The following is a 25,449-nucleotide window of genomic DNA, read 5'->3' as shown; positions in this document are numbered from 1 at the left end:
CTTGTTTATCTTACTCATGCCAGGGAAAGAGTGAAGCAGGAGTGACTGGGCACCATGCAGAAACATGCTGATTGGTCATGGCAAAATACTGTAAGTCAGAAACCCCAACTTATTGTTACATGTGGATGCAGTCTGTGAGAAGAGCTGCCTCCCTCAATCAACCCACAGTTGTGGATAGCATTTGACATATGTGTCAATCAGTGATACTTATTGATGCAAATACTACAGAGAACTTATGAAGAACTAAGTGACTTTTTGTGTTATGGGTTTTCCCCAGTTCTAATCTCTTTCTTTATCTCTAAATAAATAACTGGCTGTTTTTCTAAAGTACAGAAGAAGGTTGGAAGACGAGAAGAATTGCTCTCCAGGCCTTCAGTTTGGTTTATCTTACTTTTTCTTCTGTTACAAAATACCTCCTTTTCAGCTCTTTTGCATTAAAGGGATAAAAGAACACTTTAGAGGTATAGCATGAAAGAAAAGTGTCGTGCTGTCATGTAGCTTAAATTATTCTTAGGAACTGAATCTCTGCAGAGTATTTAAGAGTGCTTTGTCCAGTCTCCACAATAAGAAAATGTGGAGACACCTGTAGGAAATGTCAGTCTTTTTTGACTTATTTTTAATCCACCATGGGGGCATTGAAAAGCAATAATTGCAGCTAATACTGAGACTAGATCTGTTTCCAATTCAAAAGTCCTTTAGCTGCAGCAGGAACCGAATCCTTTGTCAGAAAACAAAACCCACATACACCTTTTCTGCGCTCCTTGTTGAATCCATCTCTGACTTCCAAGACCTGCTCTCAGATTGGATATTTTACTTATTATCACAATCACGAGCACCATCGTTTTATTAAAGGAATTTATGAATGGCCTGTCTGCCCACAGGGCTTCACAAGATGATACACATTACAAAATAATAGAAGTAAAAACATCAATTAAAATGGAACAAAGCCATTATTAAACAAAAAGCAGCAGAATTAAAAACCCATCAAATGCCAGATGAGAGAAAATAGTTTTTTTTTTATAGCCAATCAATAACTAGTCAAGGGCAGGGTCAATCTGAAGGGAGAAAATTCCACAACCGGGGCACTGTTATAGAAAATGCCCTGTCTCAGGTACTATAGGGCCCCGAAGTTCAATGTGAATGGTGTCAATGTAGAAAATCCCCTTAGCATCTACAGACAGAGAGATTTTAGAAAGGAGCTCCTTGAATCCAGCTATGTTACTGCACACAGGGGCGTAGGAAGGGGGATGCGGGGGGGTGGGCCGCCCGGGTGCCACCCTGATGGGGGGGGTGACAAAATGGCCAGTGGCACTCACTGCAGAGCCTGCAGCGCACACAAGCCACACGTCTCGGTGCCCACAGGCTCTGCACTGTCCTCTGGCTGCCTCCCCCCACGGGCTGAGGCCCTGTGGCACACCCCATCCCTAAGGGTGCTGCGTGTCCTGCCCCGTCCCTCCCTAAAGGCACCGTGCACCCTGTGCCGCCCCATGGGTGGCACGCCCCCGTGCCTATGGGAGCTTCATGCCACCCTGCCCCGCCCATGGGTGCCCTGCCCCTGGTGCCCAAGAGGCTTCCTCCACCGCTGACTGCACAAGCAGATTGACCTCTGCACACATAATGGAACTTTCCCTCTCTGTTCCTCTCCCTATGAGCCATTGGTACCCATCACCAATGACCAATATAACAATTTCAACATAACAAAATATCAAAACATCTCATATTCATTATTTTTCCCCCTTTCCCTCCCACACTTCCCCATCAAATCCCCCCCCCGAGACTTCCCTCAGCTCCCCTCTCTGATTTCTCAACTCATATTGTTCTCTGCATACTGTAAAATTGTATAAATCCTTATGTTTTCTATCTACTATGTTAACAATCAATAAATTTGTGTATGCTTATTCAAAACCTGCCAAGGAGCCCAATTCGTTTTGTTGATCACCAATGACCCTTCAGGTATGATTAGTATTAGTCCCAAGGTGATGTACAAAATGATGTAATAAAAACAGCTTTGAAAAACAGCTAGAACAGGGTAGTTGCTGACAGGGACATATTCCCCAACTCAGAATTTTGTGGGGATCCGTATTCTTTTACCCACTGCCCCCACCTGCCCCATATGACTCCTACTGCTCCCACTTATAAATTTCTTATGAGAGAACCACTGCAGCTTTCATTTTGAAATTTGCCATGGTCAGAAGGAGTCTCCATGCCTGAAAACTGCATCCAACTCAAGGGGAAAAGCTTTGGTGTTTTTTCTTCTTCTCCAAACAATCAAACTTTAAAGGGGCCCTGCCCAAAGAGCTCAAATTGTATCTGCCTACAATCTGGCAGGCTTAATTTACTCTGGAGCAACTCCTACACCCCAATACTTCATTCATTTCTGGGCAGGGGAAGGAACTTAATTGCTTATACCTTCTCATTATAATGAACAGAGGGAGTTTGTTTTTAACAGACCTAATTTTGTACCCACGAAATGAATTAAACTGAAAACAAATAGAGCAACTCTGAAACAGATTGGTCTGTTCCTAAAGCTACAAAAACAGATACAAGTTGAATCTGGCTGCCAACCTTGGTAAAAAAATATAAATATATATATATATACAATATAGGAAACATGTTATCCCAGTGTTCCTTACTACAACAGTGGGTTAACCACCTACCAGAATCTCTATACTGTGCAGCTAAGGACATTGTTTTTCTTCCATTTGTGTTCCCTCACAGTCCCTGCTGCCACTTGTCTATCACTGTTACTTTGTTTTCTATTCACCATATGTCTCCTCCTATTCTTGAGGTGACCGGGCTTCTTTCCAGCTTTGAATTACAGTAAACCTTCCAGCCATATAGCTACTTCCTATTTCTCCTCCGCAATTACTTTTCACTTCAGTCAACTCAAATCCATTCTGAGTGATCCAGGAAGGAGTACTAAGGAATTTCAGAATTCTCCTTCCAGGGTCAGTAAAGATGCATACAAACCATGAACTTAAAGCACATTTGAGCCCAAAAGAATCTTGTGAACTAAAGCTTGTGAAGGGTGCTAGGAATTGTAGATCTGTGGGGGCGTAAACTACATTTTGCAGGATTTATTCTGTGTGTTTTAAGTATAAGGTGCATTTGCAGCCTAAGATACCATGCACACGAAACAGCCTTCACGTTTAGCATGCTAACACATATACAAAGATATAGTCAGATAATTAATGCCCGTCTACGGCTTCTTGATTAACTTGGAACAAACAACATACTGTATTTTGACCCAAAAATGTTTATATAGTTGTCCTAAACTGTAAGGTAAAGGTAAAGGTACCCCTGCCCGTACGGGCCAGTCTTGACAGACTCTGGGGTTGTGCGCCCATCTCACTCAAGAGGCCAGGGGCCAGCGCTGTCCAGAGACACTTCCGGGTCACGTGGCCAGCGTGACAAAGCTGCATCTGGCAAGCCAGAGCCGCACACAGAAACGCCGTTTACCTTCCCGCTGGTAAGCGGTCCCTATTTATCTACTTGCACCCAGAGGTGCTTTCAAACTGCTAGGTTGGCAGGCGCTGGGACCGAGCAGCGGGAGCACACCCCGCCGCAGGGATTCGAACCGCCAACCTTTCGATCGGCAAGTCCTAGGCGCTGAGGCTTTAACCCACAGCACCACCTGCGTCCCTCCATCCTAAACTGTAGCTTTCATCAAATAAAATATCTATATCTTTTCTCACAAAAAAAACCACCATCCGTTTGCATATTTTACAGAGTACTTTCTTGGTGTAAAACACTACTGGTGTCTCTCAGTTGTGCCTCTACTTCCTCTGATCTAATTATCATTCATTTGCCTCGCCCAGGAAACATTTGTGTCTCATTTGCCTCGCCCAGGAAACATTTGTGTCAATTTTCCACTTAATCATTTTGACTAAAAAGGTACAGGACTGGTGCAGATTTTAAAGACTCTTAAGCCTTCAGAGCATAGAACTGTGGATTCTAATTACTGTCTAAACAAGACATATTGTAGACTTTAAAAATTCTTCAAACTGTGGATAGATGCACATGCAACCAGGCAAAAGCAAGTTCTGCATTGAACACTGGGGCTGTGCTCAAACATTTTGTATTTAGTTCTATAGCACTGTGTATTTAGGACAGTTCTGAAGGAAAGTCTCCCATGTGGCTATGGCTGTCTTAATCAGAATGTGCAGCGCTGGAAAGCTGACATTTACATAAAGGGAATGACACATGACAGCAGCCTGTGGTAAAAATATTAAAGACAAACTGCACCTAATTTGAAGTGTCTAGGGAGAAAGGAACATATTTAAAGAATATGCACTTAACAGAGAAACCTGCTTACGTAGCATTCACGTCCAGTTCACCCAGCGGTCTGGGATATAGCTACTACAGATGGTGAGATGAAGGAACAATTACTCGGCACATGAACACACACAACAGATAGATGTTCAGCCCAGACACTGAGATCCAGCACCAAGGGCCTTCTGGTGGTTCCCACACTTCAAGATTTGAAGCTACAGGGAACCAGGCAAAGGGTCTTCTTGGTAGTGGTACCCACCCTGTGGAATGCCCTCCCATCAGATATTAAGGAGATGAGTAATTATATAACCTGTAGGAAACATTTGAAGACAGCCCTGTATAGGGAAGCTTTTTAAGGTTTAATGCTTTTTTATTATGTTATTAGGTTAGGTTATTAGGTTTATTATGTTTTATATATGCTGGAAGCCACCCAGAGTGACTGGGGCAACCCATTCAGATGGGTGGGGTATAAACTTTTTTAATATGTATGTATGTATTTATTTATTTATTTCTATGTGACCAAAGGTTATGTACAATCAAGGTTATGCATATGACCAAGTTGATGTGTAGCCATGTGTGATTTCTCCACTTTTTCTGGTAAATAGGCTGTGTGCAAAGGATGTACTTATGAGCATATGAGATGGAATGTGACTCTAACATTTACTGTAGTTTAAATCTGAAATATGGGCCAATGTATGCACTGAAGTAAACCCTGGCAAGGGTTTGACATCAGTGGCTACCACCAATGAGTTTTTAAAACAACAAAAAAACAACACACACATACACACACACACACGCTAGGTTGTCTTAGAGGGAAGCTCTGGGAAGCACTTGCTAATATTTGGCAGCTACCATGAAAATTATCTTTGGTTTGGAAATATTTATGAGCTGAACTGCAGCAGCAGCAGCATTTGATCCAGAACAATAGTGGCAGCAGGAGCACCTGGTGGATTAGGGAGAGGAGAGTGAAGGACACGGGGTTTCCTTTGTTGGTACCACAGAGGAGAGGAGAGGAGAGGAGAGGAGAGGAGAGGAGAGGAGAAGGCAATGGCAGATGATGAGCATTGGCTGAGTGAGGAAGCATCTTGACAATTGTCTATGCAGAAATGTAGATCTGAAATCTTAGTAAATCAAGAAGACAGTGGTCCCTCCCTTTCAGCCCAAAGTGCTTTATACATCCCATTTTTCATGGCTTCAGTTCTGCTTCAGAAGTGTATCTGGAAATCTTCCAAGTGTATACGATGTTTTAAAAACGTGCCCTCCAAAAATGCAAAACCCAGAATTATTAGCATGACTTCCTAATTACTGTAACTAGCCATGGATAGAAATTGCCTTGCGCATACATGCAAAATTAAATTTGGTCTCAATCTGGATAGAAAGCCAAAAAAGGGAATGGGACAATTCTGTGTGATTAAACTATCTGTATAGCCTGCCAAATAGTGTTGTCTTTATTATTCATACATGTAAGTAAGCTTGGGAAGAATACAAATACCAAGGTACAATGGAGCCCCCTCAGTGCAGCCTTCCACAATCTGTTGCCCTTCAAATGTTTTTAGTCTCCTTGACCATTGGCCATGATGGCTGGGGATTTGGGGAGCTGTGGGCCCAAAATCTGGAAGGCACCAGTTTAGGGGAGACTGCTTTAGTATGCAAATCTCCTAAGCAAGACATGGCTAATCAAATACTAGGCTGATACTAGCATAGTTGTTACCTTCAGTATGTCTTTAGAACCATCCCCCCCCCTTATATAGGTATATTAAGAATGTCCAAGGAAGAGGAAGATAACTTACTTACCACAGGTTAAGTAAGTGCATCCTTAATGCTTGTTGCCTGCTGACTCATACTTGATTAATACTCACACTGCCAGACATGATTTAATGACATTTTGCAGAGAATAGGTCTTTTCCCCTACCCTGTCCCCACTTATTTTAGTTCCTCTTGCTAATCTTTCAATTAAACCACATTTCACTCCCTAGGAACTTGGAACTCTGAAATGTGGTCTGAGGCATACCAGTTGTTGGCCGATATTCCAATGTAGTTAAAGGAATGAGCTGAAAGAGGGCATCTTTAAGATTTTTGGATGGTTTGTTCCCTGAGCCCCATACAATAGAGCAGTATTGTTTGTTGGGGGAGGGGAGACTTTAACAGGGCCATTCTGCACTTACCATTTATAGTGGTATAGTTGCTGCTTTTTCAGGTATTTTTTTGTTTTTGCATGCTTCCACAACGTCATCATTTTTCAGGTAGTATTTTGGAGTAATGTACTCAAAACCCCACTTTTCCTTCCAACACCAAAAATCTGACTTCTGTGGGTGATCTGGAATGGATCCTCAACATTTTCATTTGTGTGACCTTTGGAGAAACGTCATTCCTGATTCTGTGCATCAGGGGTGAAGTTTGGGGGGCATGGTTGAAGAATTGTCTGTTTTGCACCACTTCCCTCTGCCCCCAGGGCATTTGGCCCAGTTGTGAGCTCAGTTCAGAGGAGAGATATGGCAGAGAGGGTCGATGATACTGCGTGAAGGCACTGCCCATGACAGACATCATTAGCTGTCACAAAAAATCATCATAATCACCAGAGTCAAAACAAAAAAAATTCCTTCCAGTAGCACCTTAAAGACCAACTAAGTTAGTTCTTGGTATGAGCTTTCGTGTGCATGCACACTTCTTCTTTCGTGCATGCACACGAAAGCTCATACCAAGAACTAACTTAGTTGGTCTTTAAGGTGCTACTGGAAGGAATTTTTTTTGTTTTGACTATGGCAGACCAACACGGCTACCTATCTGTAACATAATCACCAGGTTTGCTATAGCTCAGACAGACACGTAGTTCCTTTTTTAACTTGCAAAATTGGAATTATTGAACACTAGGTATTAAATTACTATGCCTGCAGCAGTGTCCTGCATATCTCCCTTCCCTCCTTCCCTTCCCCCACTTTATCATTCCAGGGGGAGCCAATTCATCCCAGGGAGGTCCAGGGCTGCCTCAGTCCTCTCTGGCCAAATATGGATTCACCTGAATCTTCCTGATTGAGTTCTGAGTTCAGGATCTGGGATTGAGTCAGAGCCAATGCACAACTCTTCTTTATATCCACCCCTTTATTTGAAGAACAATCCCACATAGTGACAATGTGGGTGCATCAGTGGCTAAACTAAGGCTGGATCTAGACACATCAAAGAAGCATTTTAGTTAAATGCACTGTAAATTTTGTATGAGAAATCAGGTTGGCAAAAAAGGAACTCCACAGCGCCATCTGGTGTCACAGTGTTATAATGGATATACAGCGCATATAAAGCGCTTTTTCTTTTCTGAGTCCCAAGTTCAACGGGGTCAGTCATGTGTGTTTCTCTCCTACAATTGTACCTGGTTACACACATTCACACGTAATGCATCCACCTGGGATAGTGGCCGTATTCACAGTTCTAGTAGCACCTTTGGCTGAAGTTTAGCATACCCACCTTTGGGAGATGAAGCCACTGATGTAGTAGAGGAAGGGCTTGGAATCAAAACAAAATGGAATGCTGTGAGGAGCAGACAGGAGATAAGAAAGATAAAAGAACAGGAAATGTGGATAGTTTTAAGAGAAAGTGGAAACCAAGAGATGGGACTGTTCTGTGGTTGGCCAGGGGAATAAGGAGGAGAGGGTAACCAGCTGTGAAGAATGGGAAGAGAAAAACCCTTCTTGAAAGGGGGTGGCCCATTGCAAAAGTGGACCTTCCTCAGAGGCCCCTAATCACAGAACTGTGAACACTTGGTTTTGTGACTGCACTTCTAGACTATTGCTTTGATAGTAGAATATATCAGGGACTTAACAAGCAGGATGTAATTAAACTTTACAGTATCCTTAATTTGCTTGGCTGATGTCCTTATTTAAAAGCTGGTTAGAGAGTTCTTTACAATAGTTTGTCTTAACTACCAAACTGACTTGTCCTTTGGGAAACGTTACCAGGATTCATGAGGAAGAAGGTAAATATCCCTAACCAATGTTTTTTTTTCCACTACACGAGGTGGGCATCCCTGCAGAGGTGTGCACTCATGTCAAGGGAGGTGGCAGCTATTCCCTGACACCTGTTGGGCAGTTTTCCTACTAGTGTTTTATTCTGGAATAACCATGATTTGCTCACTCACTTTTTACAGGGCTTGCATACTCTGTCATTTTCAAATCATTCCCTCCCTATGTTTTTACTGTGCTTCTTCCACCTTTTTGATCATTGCAAAATCATCACCACCCAACATGTACTTTTGTAACCCAAGAAAATGTTTAATGAAAACATTTTTAAAAAGAGTTCAATGGCTGTGCCCATTTAGACAGGAAAATGTGCAACTGAAACTCCTTATGAGAGGAGCGCTTCGTGAGGCAGGGATGATGGGTTGGAGATACCCCCAGATTTTCTCCATTGCTTGCCCTGTAACTCCTATTCCATGGCCACTTCTTTTTCTCCCTTCTCTGTCTTATATTGGAGCAGCAGAGTTTAGGAACATAAGAAGCTGCCCACACAGAGGCAGACCACTATTCCATCTATCCCAGGGGTCAGCAAACTTTTTCAGCAGGGGGCCAGTCCACCATCCCTCAGACCATGCGGTGGGCCAGACTATATTTTGAAAACAAAAAAACCCGAACAAATTCCTGTGCCCCACTAAGAACCCAGAGATGCATTTTAAATAAAAGCACACATTCTACTCATGTAAAAACACCAGGCAGGCCCCACAAATAAGCCAGAGATGCATTTTAAATAAAAGGACACATTCTACTCATGTAAAAACATGCTGATTCGCGGACCGTCCTTGGGCCGGATTTAGAAGGCAACTGAGCCGAATCCGGCCCACGGGCCTTAGGTTGACTACCCATGATCTAGCCCAACACTGTCAACACTGAATGGCAACAAATCTCCAAGATTTCAGGCAAGAGTCTTTTCCAGACTCACCTTGGCTGATGCACAATCAGTGTGCATCACCAATGTGTGTACATCTGCAGGTATGTAAGCCTGGGTGGTGCATCTAACATGCTCTAACACATATACATCCTTGTCTGGACTACTAATCATACGCAACACAGCACTTGAGGGTCTCTACCTCTAGACTGGAACTATATTATATTACTATAATCCAGATACCATTATTTAGTTTTGCTAATTGCACTAAAATGCTTGGAGCCAACTGGCATTACTTAGTGGATAAAATTACTTGTCATTAGGCAAAGCCTGAGGAGGGGGAGGGAGTATGAATTATACATTTTTTCTAATTGTGAAATGCTTTTTTATTGGTAATAAATTAGTTTTAAGCCTGCCATTTATTTATTTTTTAAAAGCCACAGGAATTGTCCAACATAAATTATCTAACCGTGACCTAGTAAGGCCAGTACAAGTCATTATTTCACAGCATTTTCTTTGGACCATAAGCACCTCCAGTCCATTTGTGCTCATGCTGTTGTCACTGTGTAGTTCAGTTAATCCAATAAAAATGTTAAAGTCAAGTCAAACATGCTTTTTTATGGTTAATTTCATGCCAGATTTTACAGTGGGTTATTCCCTAATCTCATTTATATTACTCTGAAAGTCACAAACTGATCTTAATTATCTGTTAATGGTAGTATAATCTCATTTTGAGACAACGTGAGGGGCTGTAGTGAAGGCCATATCTTGTCGCAAAAGAGCAAAGAACACCATTTTAAGTGCATTTAGATTGAAAATAGTTTATTGCCAAGTTCTCGCGTTTTAAAGATAGGACATTAAATATTTAAGGCTGCAATCATATGCACACTTACTTGAAAGCAAGCTCTACTGAATAGGACCGCATCCAAATAAGAATTGCAGTGTCAGGCTCCAAAGTGTAAATATGAAGTAACACTGGTCGACACAAATAATAGTTCATGTCGTCAAACTGTTCTGGGAGTCAGCCACTTCAGGGAAATGGGAAACATCACTTCAACCTGTGTTTGTGAGGTGGGTGGGTAGCCTGTCTGAACAGTCGTCCACAAAAAAGACCCTACACATAGATGACTAACATTTCATGGAGAAGGGTACATTAGAATTTTCTGTCACAAACATAGGCACAGTACACATGTTATATTGTATACACACAGACCGAGAACAGAATCACATTACTGAACTCTTCCTAACCCTGTTATGTAGGTCCAACCACATGTGATGCTAATTACATTGCATGAAACCACATATTTGTTTTTTTATTTATTTTATTAAAGTTGCTGGGCAATTTTTATCAGGATGACAGCATGTGGGGAGGGGAGATTTGCCGCTTTTTTTTCTAAGTGTAATTGCAGTGCAGGAGGTGATTTTTGTCATGATTGCAGTGCAGGAAGAGTTAAACTTGCAGAATGGGGCTACACATTCCACAGAGCAACATATATGTTCTAAGGATTTATAAGAAATGCATTTGCTTCACATTAATTACCTAATTCACACTTTCCAAAACAATGTGTAAAGTAAAACACATTGTCCTTCAAAATTAGCACTTCTCTGAATTTTTCTATGTAGTTCTCCAACTCAAATGAAAGTTGACAAAACTGCATTATATTAGGGGAAAGGACTTGCAAAACTGTCCTATTAGAAGAAATGGAAATGAAAATGAATTTTTTGTGAGGGTTTTTTTTTTTAAATCACAAACTGATATGAAAATTGGGCGAAGTAAATTTAAAATCATAAAAATGAGGAATTGAAACTGACAGATTTCTCCATCTCTAAATTGTGACCTAAACCATAGGTGTTGACAAACCATTTTTACAACCACGGTCACCTGAGAATAAACTGCACATCTTTATTCAGGTAGGTAGCCGTGTTGATCTGACACAGTCAAAATAAATAAAAATAAAAATAAATTGTCCAGTAGCACCTTAGAGACCAACTAAGTTTGTTCTGGGTATAAGCTTTTGTGTGCATGCACACTTCTTCCACCCTCCCACTATATATAAGGGTCTGCTGACTGCTGTTTCATTGTGCATGCACATGAAAGATTATACAGTACCCAGAACAAACTTAGTTGGTCTCTAAGGTGCTACTGGACAATTTTTTAAAAAAAATGCACATCTTTATGTTGAAACTGGCTTTCAATCACTTTCTCTTGCAGCTTCACTTATTATTTGTTTTTCTTAATTTTTCTACCATGGAAGCATTTGCAATTATATTATTAATTATGAGAGTCATAGTCAGAGGTCAAACTATAATCACAATTTCTGATTAATTTCACAAGGTTATTCTTTGACCTCTGAGAATTTGTTTTTAAAGTTCATTCAGTCAATCTATGTAATCAGTCATGGTGAGATTTTTTTTATGTTTTGTTAATAACTAAGGTAGCTTTGATTTAAAATTCAAATAGTTTGCAGCAAGTTGAAAGATTCACTGACACTAGGTTTTGGACTGCCTACTTTTGATACTATTTCATGCCTCATTTGTCATAGTAATTATGCGATTTAGTCATTATTCAGAGATCAAGTGAATATTCTTCATGGTGAAGATTCAGGTTTTAGGTATACACAGTAATAATAATCGATAGAAGCTGAGCTCTGGAACACCATGTTCTACAATGAAATAAATATGTATTTGTGATGTAGTATAATATTCATATATTTAATCCAACACACACGTACACATATATGTTAGAAATGTAATGGAATATTACAATATTATGTTTAGATCTCAAATGCAAATTTGGCACTCTCTTTTCAGAGAAACCTTATCCCTCTTGTTCATCACAGAATTCACAAACATGGCACTAGCTGCACCCCCTGGGTGACATCATGTAAGTTGGTGATCCTTCTGAGCCAATCAGTAAATGGCTGATTCCAAAGAAAGCTGGTTCACTGTGCAAAAGGTTTTCAACACATGAATGGGAAGAGCCATCACTGATTACGTGTTGCATTCCTGAAGCCATCTTTACTCATTCTTCAGTGAACACCTGAAGAGGGCTGATGGGTGGTGTGGGGGTGCCAGAGTACAGAAACCAGGGTGCCCTGAATTTAGAAGAATTGCTTGTGGATATTAACAATCATGGGAAGCTTACCCAACTGAACTTTTCATCCCTCTAGTTCAGTGGTCTACTATAGTCAAGTTGTTGTTTAGTCATTTAGTTGTGTCCCACTCTTCGTGGCCCCATGGACCAGAGCACGCCAGGCACTTCTGTCTTCCACTGCCTCCCACAGTTTAGTCAAACTCATGCTGGTAGCTTCGAGAACATTATCCAACCATGTCGTCCTCTGTTGTCCCCTCTCCTTGTGCCCTCCATCTTTCCCGTCTTTTCCAGGGAGTCTTCTCTTCTCATGAGGTGGCCAACATATTGGAGCCTCAGCTTCAGGATCTGTCCTTCCAGTGAGCACTCAGGGCTGATTTCCTTCACAATGGATAGGTTTGATCTTCTTGTAGTCCATGGGACTCTCAAGAGTCTCCTCCAGCACCATAATTCAAAAGCATCAATTCTTCGGCAATCAGCCTTCTTTATGGTCCAGCTCTCACTTCTATACATCACTACTGGGAAAACCATAGCTTTAACTATACGGACCTTTGTCGACAAGGTGATGTTTCTGCCTTTTAAGATGCTGTCTAGGTTTGTCATTGCTTTTCTCCCAAGAAGCAGGCTTCTTTTAATTCTGTGACTGCTGTCACCATCTGCAGTGATCACAGAGCCCAAGAAAGTAAAATCTCTCACTGCCTCCGTCATAGTGGCCTTCTAAGAGCACCAGGCAGAGATGTCTTGCCCATCATCTGATTATTATATACTGAAGATTCCAGGGACCGAGCCACTGGCCTTCATGAAAAGCATGATAAAGATAGCAAAATGTTAAGGGAAACATTCCACCAATGGCTGGAGCTACAGACATTGTTCTGGGATACAAGTAAGAGTTTCCCAGTTCAAATGAAAATGTATTCACTGCACAATGTAAGGCAGCAGGGGGGCCCTTGAACTGGGGCACCCAGTACCCAGTGTTCAGAAACTTGACTGCTGTGCCACCGGCTCTCTGAGCCCTTGACCCAACAGACAGATCAGGTTGCAGTGCTGTCCTGAATAGTGTTAGCTGACTCTGCAGCTGATGCCGATCAGTTGACCTTTCAGTACAATGGAAAAGGTGCCAAGCTGTACAAAACCTTTCCTTCTGGGCTGGCAGCTAAGTAACTTGTTTAGGTAATAACACAAAACTGCTCTCACCTGGCCCCTGCCTTGCCCCCATTGTGCTGCAGCTCATCTAGCCAATCTGGCATTGGCTGTCCATCATTATGTTTCCTGCTTTTGGCCCTCAGATCCCATGTGTCTGATTCAATACATGTCCGACAGCCTGGTCATGACTACATTCCCTGCCTCTGCCTAACATGTCCTTCAATCCATGTCAGACCCAAAATCTGTGGCCAGCTAGACTACGATCTGGCATGCACTTCAGCCTCTTGTTTGCATGATTTATAAAGTTTGCAGCTGCAGATATTACAGGTACTCATCAAATTTGCAAAAGCATTTGCTCCAAATTATTACTTCAAGCATTCCAAGGCTGAGCAGTTATAGCAGATTCTGGGGTAATTAAACCAAGGCTGGATGGGCCATGAATCTGATACAATAAAGCTTTTGTGGCTTAACATACAGTACAGAATGAATTGAACAAGCCATCCCTATAGTCCCTCATTTTCACTGCATTACATTTGCTCTTTAATGTGGCTACAAACAAACAAACAAACAGAAGCCCAGTTAACTCTTCATTATGTTTGATTACATGTTTTCAGTCTATAGCAGCCATCAAAGACGCCTTAGGCTACAACATAATCATGTCTAGGCATAGTAAGATCCCTGATGACATATTAGGACAGGAGAATTCGATACTGGGTTAGAAAACAGATTGGGTGAGTGAGATGTACATTAAAATTTCAGCCATTACCATAGCAACATGTGACACAGAAAGAACTGTGTGCTTAAAACTTTACTGTACTTCGATGCAATCTGCACTCATTAATGTGTTCCAAAAGATTACAGCAAGAAGTCACTATTTAACAAAGGAAAAGACCTCGCCTCGACATACAATCAATAAATAGATTTAGGTGTCTGGATAGGGAACATGCAATGTGGTTTGTTGTACATGGAACAGAGCTTCATTTAAACAGAGCCTTCTAATTAATTTTTGTGTGTGGCTTCAAAAGGACAGCAGCTTCCATTAGGTACAATTATGGCCGCCAGCTGCAAGGATTCAGTTCCTAACTTCAGTTTCTCTTGCATGTGCGCACAAACTTTTTATAGGCTTCTGCCTGCTTTCAAACATAGGCAAGTAGATATGTTTCCATTTTTTCTCTGTGCGGAATTGCTTCCCAAAAAGCACTTTCAGCCCCTCTGCACCTTGTGCTGATTGCTGTCAGCATACTTTAGCTATGAAGATAAAGTTGTTGTTGTTGTTTAGTCATTTAGTTGTGTCCCACTCTTCGTGGCCCCATGGACCAGAGCACGCCAGGCACTTCTGCCTCCCGCAGTTTAGTCAAACTCATGCTGGTAGCTTCGAGAACATTATCCAACCATGTCGTCCTCTGTTGTCCCCTCTCCTTGTGCCCTCCATCTTCCCCAACATCAGCGTCTTTTCCAGGGAGTCTTCTCTTCTCATGAGGTGGCCAAAGTATCGGAGCCTCAGCTTCACGATCTGTCCTTCCAGTGAGCACTCAGGGCTGATTTCCTTCAGAATGGATAGGTTTGATCTTCTTGCAGTCCATGGGACTCTCAAGAGTCTCCTCCAGACCATAATTCAAAAGCATCAATACTTCGGCAATCAGCTTTCTTTATGGTCCAGCTCTCACTTCCATACATCACTACTGGGAAAACCATAGCTTTAACTATAAAGTAAAAGGTAAAGGTAAAGGTACCCCTGCCCGTACGGGCCAGTCTTGACAGACTCTGGGGTTGTGCGCCCATCTCACTTAAGAGGCCAGGGGCCAGCGCTGTCCGGAGACACTTCCGGGTCACGTGGCCAGCGTGACAAAGCTGCATCTGGCGAGCCAGAGCTGCATACGGAAACGCCGTTTACCTTCCCGCTGGTAAGCGGTCCCTATTTATCTACTTGCACCCGGAGGTGCTTTCGAACTGCTAGGTTGGCAGGTGCTGGGACCGAGCAGCGGGAGCGCACCCCGCCGCAGGGATTCGAACCGCGACCTTTCAATCGGCAAGTCCTAGGCGCTGAGGCTTTAACCCACAGCGCCACCTGCGTCCCATAACTATAAAGTACTGATAGTCAAAAACATCTCCACAGCTCAGGGCCTGTGACAGGTCTGAGGAGGCCCTGAGCAAAAAGATGGCGGGAGGGGAGGCAGCAGAACCCTGGTGCCCTCTCATAGTAAGGTTGCTAAGGGGTAGATCAGTGAGCAGCCTGCAGTGGGGATGGGTGATCACAGTGGGCCGCTGTGAAAATGGGTGGCGCCATATTCAGTGTGGTGTAGTGGTTAAGAGCGGTAGTCTCCTAATCTGGGGAACCGGGTTCGCGTCTCCGCTCCTCCACATGCAGCTGCTGGGTGACCTTGGGCCAGTCACACTTCTGTGAAGTCTCTCAGCCCCACTCACCTCACAGAGTGTTTGTTGTGGGGGAGGAAGGGAAAGGAGAATGTTAGCCGCTTTGAGACTCCTGAAGGGGAGTGAAAGGCGGGATATCAAATCCAAACTCTTCTTCTTCTTCTTCTTCATATTGCCAGCTGACAAAAGAAGCGCCAGGTTAAGCAGCTGCATTAGCACCGTCATCATCTTTTCCTCAAAATATTTCTGGGTCCTGACTAGGACTGGGTGAGAAATTTATTTCACTTCACATTTAAAGGTGAATCTACCAAGATTGCACCTCACAAAACAATGAAAGAACTGAAACACACTGTCATCCTTTGAAATTCACACTTCTCTGAATTTTGCAGTTTTCCAGTCAAGTAATGTGTAGATAATGGTAAAATGCATTTCCTGGGATAAAGTTTGCATGCAAAAGCATATATTTATATAAAAAATAACAACATAACATTACATTATATGGAGGGTGAATGCTTTTCAAATGTGCATATTCGGCAAAATTTCATGCAAATATGTGCATGGTGGGAGGCATCTGTATTTAAATGCTGGTGAATCTTCATGAGGACTTTTTTAAAAACAAAAAACCTACACTGATGTGGAAATGTGGAGAACTAAACTTAGGAATGGAAAAATTAGAAAGGGGGAAATGGCAGGTTTGCCCATCCCTAATCCTGACATATGGTACGTCATTGGGGCTGAGAGGCATTGAGGTAATAGAGATGGTAGCAGCTCTAGTTGTGTTATCCTACATGTGTTTCCTCAGACCCAAACCTTTAAAAAAATAATTAAAGGATGCTTACATCATTTGCAATGAACCTCAGCTATGATATGTTCTGACACCCAGATAGGTCTTAGCTTTATGCATATTTGACTGTGTAGCCAGGCAGAATGAGACATGTAGATACTGGGGCAATTGACATCAACTTTCCAGTTTGCAAAAAGAGTAACACTTGTCAGGTTCTCAATATGTGCTAAATGTTTAACTGCCATGCCAATCAAATAACCTAATTTAGGGTTTTTCTTTTACAGTTAAATACACAGTCCAATGACTTGTCCTCTCTCACACACAGAAAGTTAGCAAGATTGATGCCCCATGTTTCCAAACCTGACTTTTTGATGGATTGTTCTCACAAGTATTAATATCCATCTTGTTTTCAGCTACAAGCCTGAACATTTTAATATAGCCTGTACTTGTAACATTTATTTAATAAATAAGTAGCAATGAAGCAATGAAAGCTGCAAAAGCGATCCTTTTAGAATTGTCAGAACTAGTCAGCACAACATCTCCTCTCACGCTAGTTTGTGCGAAGGTTCTACAATATCTGACAGGCTGATTTTGATAATCTCTTCTTCAGATTACTTCTGTAAAATGAATGGCTAAATATATTGTCATCTGTCACAAAGTGAATAAATTGCTAATATTTGGTGTAAAGGTAGGCTTTTGGGGTGGGGGCCATTCCTCAAATGTCTAGAAAATCTTGATACAATATTTCAGGCCTAAAACAGAACTAGATTTATAGACTGCAGCAATTTACCCTCTGCACTGCTATAATCACACACAATAAAAAGACATTGGGAAATGTACATCCTAGCAGTTTAAACATGAAACCACTTCAAAAGTTGTGAAAAGAAAATAGGGTTCCGTAATTGTTCTGAATAGTCTTTATTTTATTTTTTTGTCCAATCCTGCAGGTTGATAATGTATGGCTTCGTACAGGCTATGGTCCAACTTAGCCAGCTGAAGAAAGGAGACTTTCACTTCACTGACTGTTTATTATTTGGTTCTTTAATGTCTGCTACGGATCCAGGTAAATATACATTATTTTGTATATACCGTATTTTTTTTGCCTACTTAATAAAAAATATTAATGTTTTAAACTCATATACATTAATCCAGAGAATTTAGAGTGGCAGAATGTACAATAGTTTCTCCCATTTTATCATCTCACAGATCAGGCATGGGGGAAAGCACTTTTCAGATAAACTTCTCACTCCCTCTCCCCATATGAACTGGCCCAAACCCTGCAGTCTTCACCAGAGGGTCTTCTCCAGGTGCCCCACCTGAGGAAGGTCCTAAGGGTGGTCACATGAGAGTGGGCCTTCATAGTGGTGGCCACCCGTCTGTTGAATGCTCTCCCCAGGGCAACATGCCTGGCACCATCATTATCAATTTTGAGATGTCATGCTAAGACCTTTGGGGGCGTATTTGGTAATTTGGTATTTGGGACATGGGTGGCACTGTGCTCTATACCACTGAGCCTCTTGGGCTTGCCGATCAGAAGGTTGGCAGTTCGAATCCCCATGACAGAGTAAGTTCCCGTTGCTCAGTCCCTGCTCCTGCCAACCTAGCAGTTCAAAATCACGTCAAAGTGCAAGTAGATAAATAGGTACCGCTCCAGCGGGAAGGTAAACGGTGTTTCTGTGCACTGCTCTGGTTTCAGTGTTCTGTTGTGCCAGAAGCGGCTTAGTCATGCTGGCCACATGACCCAGAAAAACTGTCTGCAGACAAACGCCGGTTCACTCAATCTGTAAAGCGAGATAAGAGCCACAACCCCAGAGTCTTCTGCAACTGGACTTAACTATCAGGGGTCCTTTACCCTTTTTTATTTGGTAATTAAGCTCTCCCTTATGGTGGTGTTCAACTTTTAGTGATGTGTATAGAATCTGTCTTTATCGATAGGTTAGTGGATAAGAATTTTATATATTTTTGTACCCATTGTTTTATGTTTTGGATTCAATGTTATATCAATCTATGAACTGGGTTGTGCTAGTCCCACCTCAACACCCTAAGTAGACCAATGCTGAGGCTACTTAGAGTGTGTGACACAAAGGGTGGGGTTAGTCAGCAGACCCCCATTCATAGATTGATAAAACACATGAACATTTCACTTAAAGAAAGATAGAATGGCTGGACTAGTGGGTCTCATATTTGCTCCAGGATTTGAACAGAGGTTTCCCTCTTCCAAATTCAAAACCATTAACCCCACTCCATAGCCACGAACACTGATCTGCTTGTGGTTTCTCAGGTTAGCATACAAAGCCCCCAAGAAATAGTATGTTTCCCAAAGTAAATATTCCCAAAGATGTCCCGTCAAAGCTGGAGATGCCCAATTTATTCCATATTTTGCTTTAGGCAAGATGTGGTTGCAGCTCTACTCTGATATTCACTCAGGGATCTGAATGACGTGGTCCTGTAATATTATTGCACATCATTTTCTGTTCCTAAGACTGCAGCCTGCTCTACAGTCCTATGAAGAGATTATGAGTGCTGGAACAGGAAGAGTGTCTTTAAAACAGCACTCAAATCCCAATGGATTCAATGACACGTTTGACATTTCCTTTTGGTACATGGAGGCATGGCTGATAGAGACAAACACATCTGTATGTTTAGTCTGTATCTTTTTGTAGAGTCCCCCCCCCCACTTAGTTCTATTTTGCTTTCTGCATTGATCCACCTTTTTAAAAAAAGTTCTCAAAATATTTCATATGCACTTTTAATTTTAAATGCACATCTTCCTCTCAAAATGCATATTTTCAGACAAGTACAAAATGGATTGTACATTAAGACGGCAGTGTCGTTCTTTTCCATGCCATTTGTTAATGCCAGAGGTCTAAGATACATCATGGGGAAACAAGGCTGTTGTGCTGTCATCTCTTACGTAAAATTTGCTAGGAACATTCAGCTTTCAGCCACAGAAACCTTATATCTGAGATGGAAAACCTTTTGTTGGACTACAATTCCCTCTATAACAAAGGCAAAATAACCCAGTCAAGGACCAAGAAAAAACATGAATGATTCAGTAATGGCAAGACTCAAGTGCAGTGAAAGCTTTCATAATCTAATCTAATCTAATCTAATCTAATAAAATAAATATGTGGAACAACCACTAAGAGACCGATGTGTTAATGAAAATACAAAACAATACATCATGGGAGGCATACAACTAATGATTTTTATATTGTTTTATTATACAGATTTGTTGTTGTAAGGTGTTTAGAGTAATGTTTTATGTCTTATTGCTGTAAACCACTTCAATATACTTTTTTATAGCAAGCAGTATATAACAATTTTTATAAATAAATGTGATACACATTTTTTGGTGGAGGTAGAACACAGCTACTTGATAATCTCTTGCTAACTATGATGAAAAAACAACTATCCTTTTATCTATGATTTTCCACACCACTCTAGCCAATTATGAAAAGTCTCAGGGGTGATGTGATTAAAAAATCAGCACTCATTGAAAAATTGGTCCTTGGTCACGCTGCAAAACAAATTACATCACCACTTCACCATATGCCTGCATCAAATCATATTAACAGGCCCTGAACTTTCAAGACTGGCTTTATACATATCAAGTCTGAAATGAATCTCATTGATATCTGTAGGATTCTTCTCAAGTTATGGGTGCTTAGAATTTCAATTTTGGGTTGCAATTCAATGTATGCTTATTGAACTCAATGAGGCTTGATACTATTCCAGTATGGTTTCCTGTTCAATTGAATAAGAAAATTCTACTAATTCTTCAGAATGATCCGAAGTGAATACAAATTATGTTTTACAAGAGTTTTAGTTATCTGTTCCCCATTGTCACATATGTGCTTGTTTTAATGTAATGATAAGGAACAAGAAAGCTATTTTAGGGTTCAAATCAATAGCCACATTTGTTTTAAAAATCAACAAATGGGACTAGAAGGCCCATCTTTTCTTACTTATTACCAAGGAACTTAATAAAACAGCTGGAAGTGTTTGAGTGGACCTGGATAATTAATGCTGGTATAGGTGCAATTTTAAGTGATTCACAGTGCAATCCTATATATGTCTACTCAGAAGTAAGCCCCTTTGAGTTGAGACTTACATCCAGGTAAGTTACATTTTCTGTAGTTACACTGACAAAATAACTGTAATTTTGGTTGAGTACTATTTGTAACCAGTTTGGTTTCCATAGTGAAATGTGCATTCACAATACTGCTTTTGCATATTTTTGAAATGTCTCTCATCATCGTTGCTGCTGTTGTTGTTGTTGTTGTTATACCCTGCCTATCTGGCTGGGTTGCCCCAGCCATTCTGGGCAGCTTCCAACATATATAAGAAAACAATGAGCAATTTATTTATTTTAGGTTCATGTTTCCCTCCTAGAGTTTCCAAATACTGGAGATATTTTTATTTTCTATTTTTTTTAATCTTGCTATGGAGTAAGACATTCAGCACAGAATATTCATTGCTGAGCAATAAACTTTTTTTTCCTAACAGCTTTGTTTATACACTTAATAGAGAAACTCCACTACCTAACAAATGGCACCAATATGTGTCTTGAACGTGGCTATAAGAGAAGCTTTTCAACCTCATCCTTCCAAGTGTGGATTGGATTTTGTAAAAATCTCAGTGTTGAGCTTATTTGCACAGCTTTTTTTCCTAATCCCTGCTCTGCTCATAACTTCCTCTGGTTCTGCTAAAAATATGAACAAAAAATATGAACTATTATCTCATGCATGCATGCATAGATGCACTCTGGGTTTCCAAAAGTAATCAGCATATACAAAAATGCACATAACTGTATAGATAGAGATATATAGAGACATATATACAAATTATTTCTATATAATTATATAGTATATATATTATGCATAAAATGCATATGTATTAGTACAAAATTATGCTGCAGCACGGGGCTTCGCTCTTTTATAAGTATAATATACATCTATTTTTAATGCATATAATGACTTGGGCATTAAAAAAACAAAACCCAATAATGCACGAACAGCTCACACATAAGTCTGTATTAGATACAAGAGGCAGTTTGATGCAATCGCAGATTGATTGATTGATTGATCAGATCAGAACTGCCAAATGCCATATATAGATCTATTTAAGATGGTTTTCTTCTCCTCCCTGTACTCACAAAGAAAACCCTTAGGATTTTAGGCAAATAATCAGCTTTACCTGATTCTGATAGAAAGGTGAGACAAGAACAGAGCTGTGTCTTCAGTGTACTGAAGTCTTATTGGCCTAAATCCCCTAATGGTGGCTCCCAACAGCTTCATATAGATGTTAAATATCATGGGGAAGAAGATCCATCCCCACAGGACTACCGCATAACTGCTGTGATCAGTGGTATCAGTCCCATTCACGTGGATCCCACAAGTTGACCAAATAGGTCAGCTAAGAGCTCCATTAAAAGAGGTCAGAGTTCACCCATTCTGTTTCCTTAATTGTTATGTAGGATCACCATGCTATGCATTCCACTTCTTCAAACATTGACTAATCAGGCAAGCACCTCACATTAATTCATGAACTGCAGCATCCTCTGATCTGCCACAGGTTTCAGTTCTTTCTTTGAATTTCATTCCCTTCACCTTCTACATTACCAAGGCATACAGGGACCTCACTTTTTTGCAGTGTTTTATCCATATTAATTCAATCATGCATATTAATTGTATCAAGGCTCTTTCAGTGTGGTGCGCCGCAATGACATCAAGTGGCCTTGCTTTTTGCCCCCAGGGTTCTCCAAAAAAACCTTTCAAAGTCCAATTTTCATAGTGCTTTAAAAATCCAATGATCTTCAGGTGACGAATTCAAAGCACAGGGTAGCATCTTGAGAATTCCCTCTCAAAGCACCACCTTGCCCTGGGATTTGAAAAGAGCCTTGGTGCCGGATACCCCTAGGTAAAGGTAAAGGGACCCCTGACCGTTAGGTCCGGCCGCGAACGACTCTGGGGTTGCGGTGCTCATCTCGCTTTACTGGCCAAGGGAGCCGGTGTATAGTTTCCGGATTATGTGGCCAGCATGACTAAGCCGCTTCTGGCGAAACAGGGCAGCTCACGGAAATGCCGTTTACCTTCCCACCGGAGCACTACTACTTGCACTTTGACGTGCTTTCGAACTGCTAGGTTGGCAGGAGCAGGGACCAAGCAACGGGAGCTCACCCCATCGCAGGGATTCGAACTGCCAACCTTCTGATCGGCAAGCCCTAGGCTCTGTGGTTTAGACCTGCTACCCCTACTTTCCGCCAAACCCTGCCCATACCTGTTGAAATGCTGATGTCATCAGGTGCAGGGCAGATAGGTGTGGCTTGCCTGAAATAGTCTTGCAGGCCCAATGTGAAGCCTAGTGGGCCTAGTTCAGCTCGCCGGCTACAGCTTCCTCACCCCTGGCTTAGAGCAGTGATGGGGAGCCTGTGGCCTGCCTGATGTTGTTGAACTGCAACTTCCATCATCTCTGACCATTGGCCACACTGATTGAGGTTTATGGGAGCTGGACTGTAGCAGCATCAGAATGTACACAGTTTCTCCATGCCTGCCTTACAGACTATTATATAGAAAGGAGAATCGGGAAAAGCAGAAGTACTGAGAGACTTGTACCATCTCCTGAGCAATCACTAGGAGCTCAATCACCAGCAAGGCTCTCCTTACAATGCATTAAGAATGGGGAAGGGAGAAGGACAAGTGACTTTTCGATAAATTTTCAGTACAGATTCAGAAATACCACACAACATCTTCCTTGGGCTAATTTAAACCCATTGATTGCTGTGGGTCTGCTCTGAGAACAATTTAGTCCAATTCATCCACTGATCTGCACTATTTCAAAATGTGGGTGATGGGCTGCAAAAGGGAATCTTCCACCATGTTAAAGCTTTCTGAAGCTTTGTTTCAGGGAGAAAGACTCCAGCTAGCCTTTCTCCCTACCCTTACATACTAATTTTCCTATGTGCAGGGGACTTTCCTTGGACGTGGGAAACATTCAAACTCTATTCTCCCACCTACATCCTAAAGAGACACAACCTTGAAAAGGCCGAACTAATTCAGCTCTTAATATCAGCGTTCTGGAGGTATTGACATTCTAATCGGAAATTACTTTGCATACTTGTACCTCCCCCCCCCCCTCCACTTTGACATTTAAGGCTTTGGAAAACATTTGCCTCAATAAAGGTTTGCTGAAGCAGAACTGTTTCAAAGCTACGTGAACTCGCTTACCTTCATTTAGGCTGATAATCAGAATGCTCTTTTCTGTTTGGGGTTTCTATGGTTACAGCTGTATGGCTGATGTGGGTTGCCCTGCCCCCCCCCAAGTCACGCAAAACAGCTGGAAAATATTTTATAAGTTGTAGGGAGGGAGGAAATAGCTTGGTAATTAAAATGCTTTATTGATGGGTTTGTTTTTTTCTTGAACTAAGCCTTGAGTAGGATGGCTGATTAGCAGTGCCAGGAATCTATAATTACAACTGGAACAGTTATTTTTAGCATAAGGGTTTTTCAACATGGTTGGTTTAGTGGGGAAGCGTCTCTCCCCTTGGCCAATGAAAAGTGGGAAGGAAACAAGAGGCTCAAAGAGAATATGCCAGCTGCTTTGGTGCTGTGTATTTTTTAAATTACAGGTTTATTGCTCAACTCTGTTGTAATTCCCATTGATTCCGCTACTTTCCAGTTCCATTACTGCAGTGTAAACCTGCACTTCCCCCAAAGAATCCTGGGAACTCTAGTTTGTTAAGGATGGTGAGAGTCATTAGGACAGTCCTATTCCTCCCGACAAAGCTACAGTTCCCAGAGTTTTCTGGAAGGGGGTTGATAGTTAAACCACTTTGTGAGCAGAATAGGGGTCTCCTAACGACTCTCAGCACCATTAACAACCGACAGGATTCTCTATCTAAGGTGGTACAATACAGTTTTAAATATAGTACAGATGGAGTCTCAAAGGAGCATCCCTCTCTAAAAAGGACCATCCTTCCACTCCAAAAAGCATATGCACAAGATAAAGGTGTCTGCAGAGCAAAGAATTCCAAACAACTGATGCCCCAGGAAGGGAGGGGGGTTCTTACAACAGCTTTGGCTTTGGGGTGAGCAATTTATTACAGCATATATTTGGCTGAGCTGGGGTTGGTGACCCCAGCTAGGTTGAAGACCCTCTGCTTCCAAAGTTGCTCATTCTAGTGACTATTAGGATTGCTCTTATAGTCAATTGCACAGCAATGTACCACAGCAGTAGTGAAACAAATGCAATGAGATACTGTCTATTTTTTCCAATACTACAAATCATTAGTAATTTTTCCAATGGATTCCTGATGGGAAAATCTATGTCCCTCTGGTGCCTGAAACAATCTAGATACAGATACCCATCTTTGGGTGACTGCAAAAACTATATAGCAGGTTAATAATGTAACATCAGAAATAAAATAAAAAAAAATGGTTACAATGGTACCTTGGGTTACAGGCGCTTCAGGTTACAGACTCCACTAACCCAGAAATAGTACCTCGGGTTAAGAACTTTGCTTTGGGATGGGAACAGAAATTGTGCAGCGGCAGCGTGGCAGCAGTGGGAGGCCCCATAAGCTAAAGTGGTACCTCTGGTTACGAACAGTTTCAGGTTAAGAATGGACCTCCAGAAAGAATTATGTTTCCCCAGCCACTCTGGGCAGCTTCCAACAAAGATTAAAAATACATTAAAATGTCACACATTAAAAACTTCCCTGAACAAGGCTGCCTTCAGATGTCTTCTAAAAGTCAGATAGTTATTTATCTCTTTTACATCTGATGGGAGGGTGTTCCACAGGGCGTGCACCACTACCGAGAAGGCCCTCTGCCTGGTTCCCTGTAGCTTTGCTTCTCTCAGTGAGGTAACTGCCAGAACCTCAGCGTCCGGGCAGAACGATGGGTGTGGAGAC

At 41.6% G+C, this 25,449-nt stretch overlaps 1 protein-coding gene across 1 annotated transcript in view; it reads left to right on the top strand.

Moving 5' to 3' along the window:
- Positions 1–25,449, top strand: part of SLC9A9 (solute carrier family 9 member A9) — a 273,537-nt gene that overhangs the window by 47,025 nt on the left and 201,063 nt on the right. Inside the window, exon 5 of the mRNA XM_083739541.1 lies at positions 17,483–17,598. Coding sequence (XP_083595667.1) covers positions 17,483–17,598 — 116 coding nt within the window. The remainder of the gene's footprint in view (positions 1–17,482; positions 17,599–25,449) is intronic.

The sequence above is a fragment of the Podarcis gaigeae genome (assembly GCF_964106915.1).
Source record: "Podarcis gaigeae genome assembly, chromosome: 5".
Classification (NCBI taxonomy): domain Eukaryota; kingdom Metazoa; phylum Chordata; class Lepidosauria; order Squamata; family Lacertidae; genus Podarcis; species Podarcis gaigeae.
This window is presented reverse-complemented; position numbering and strand designations above follow the sequence as displayed.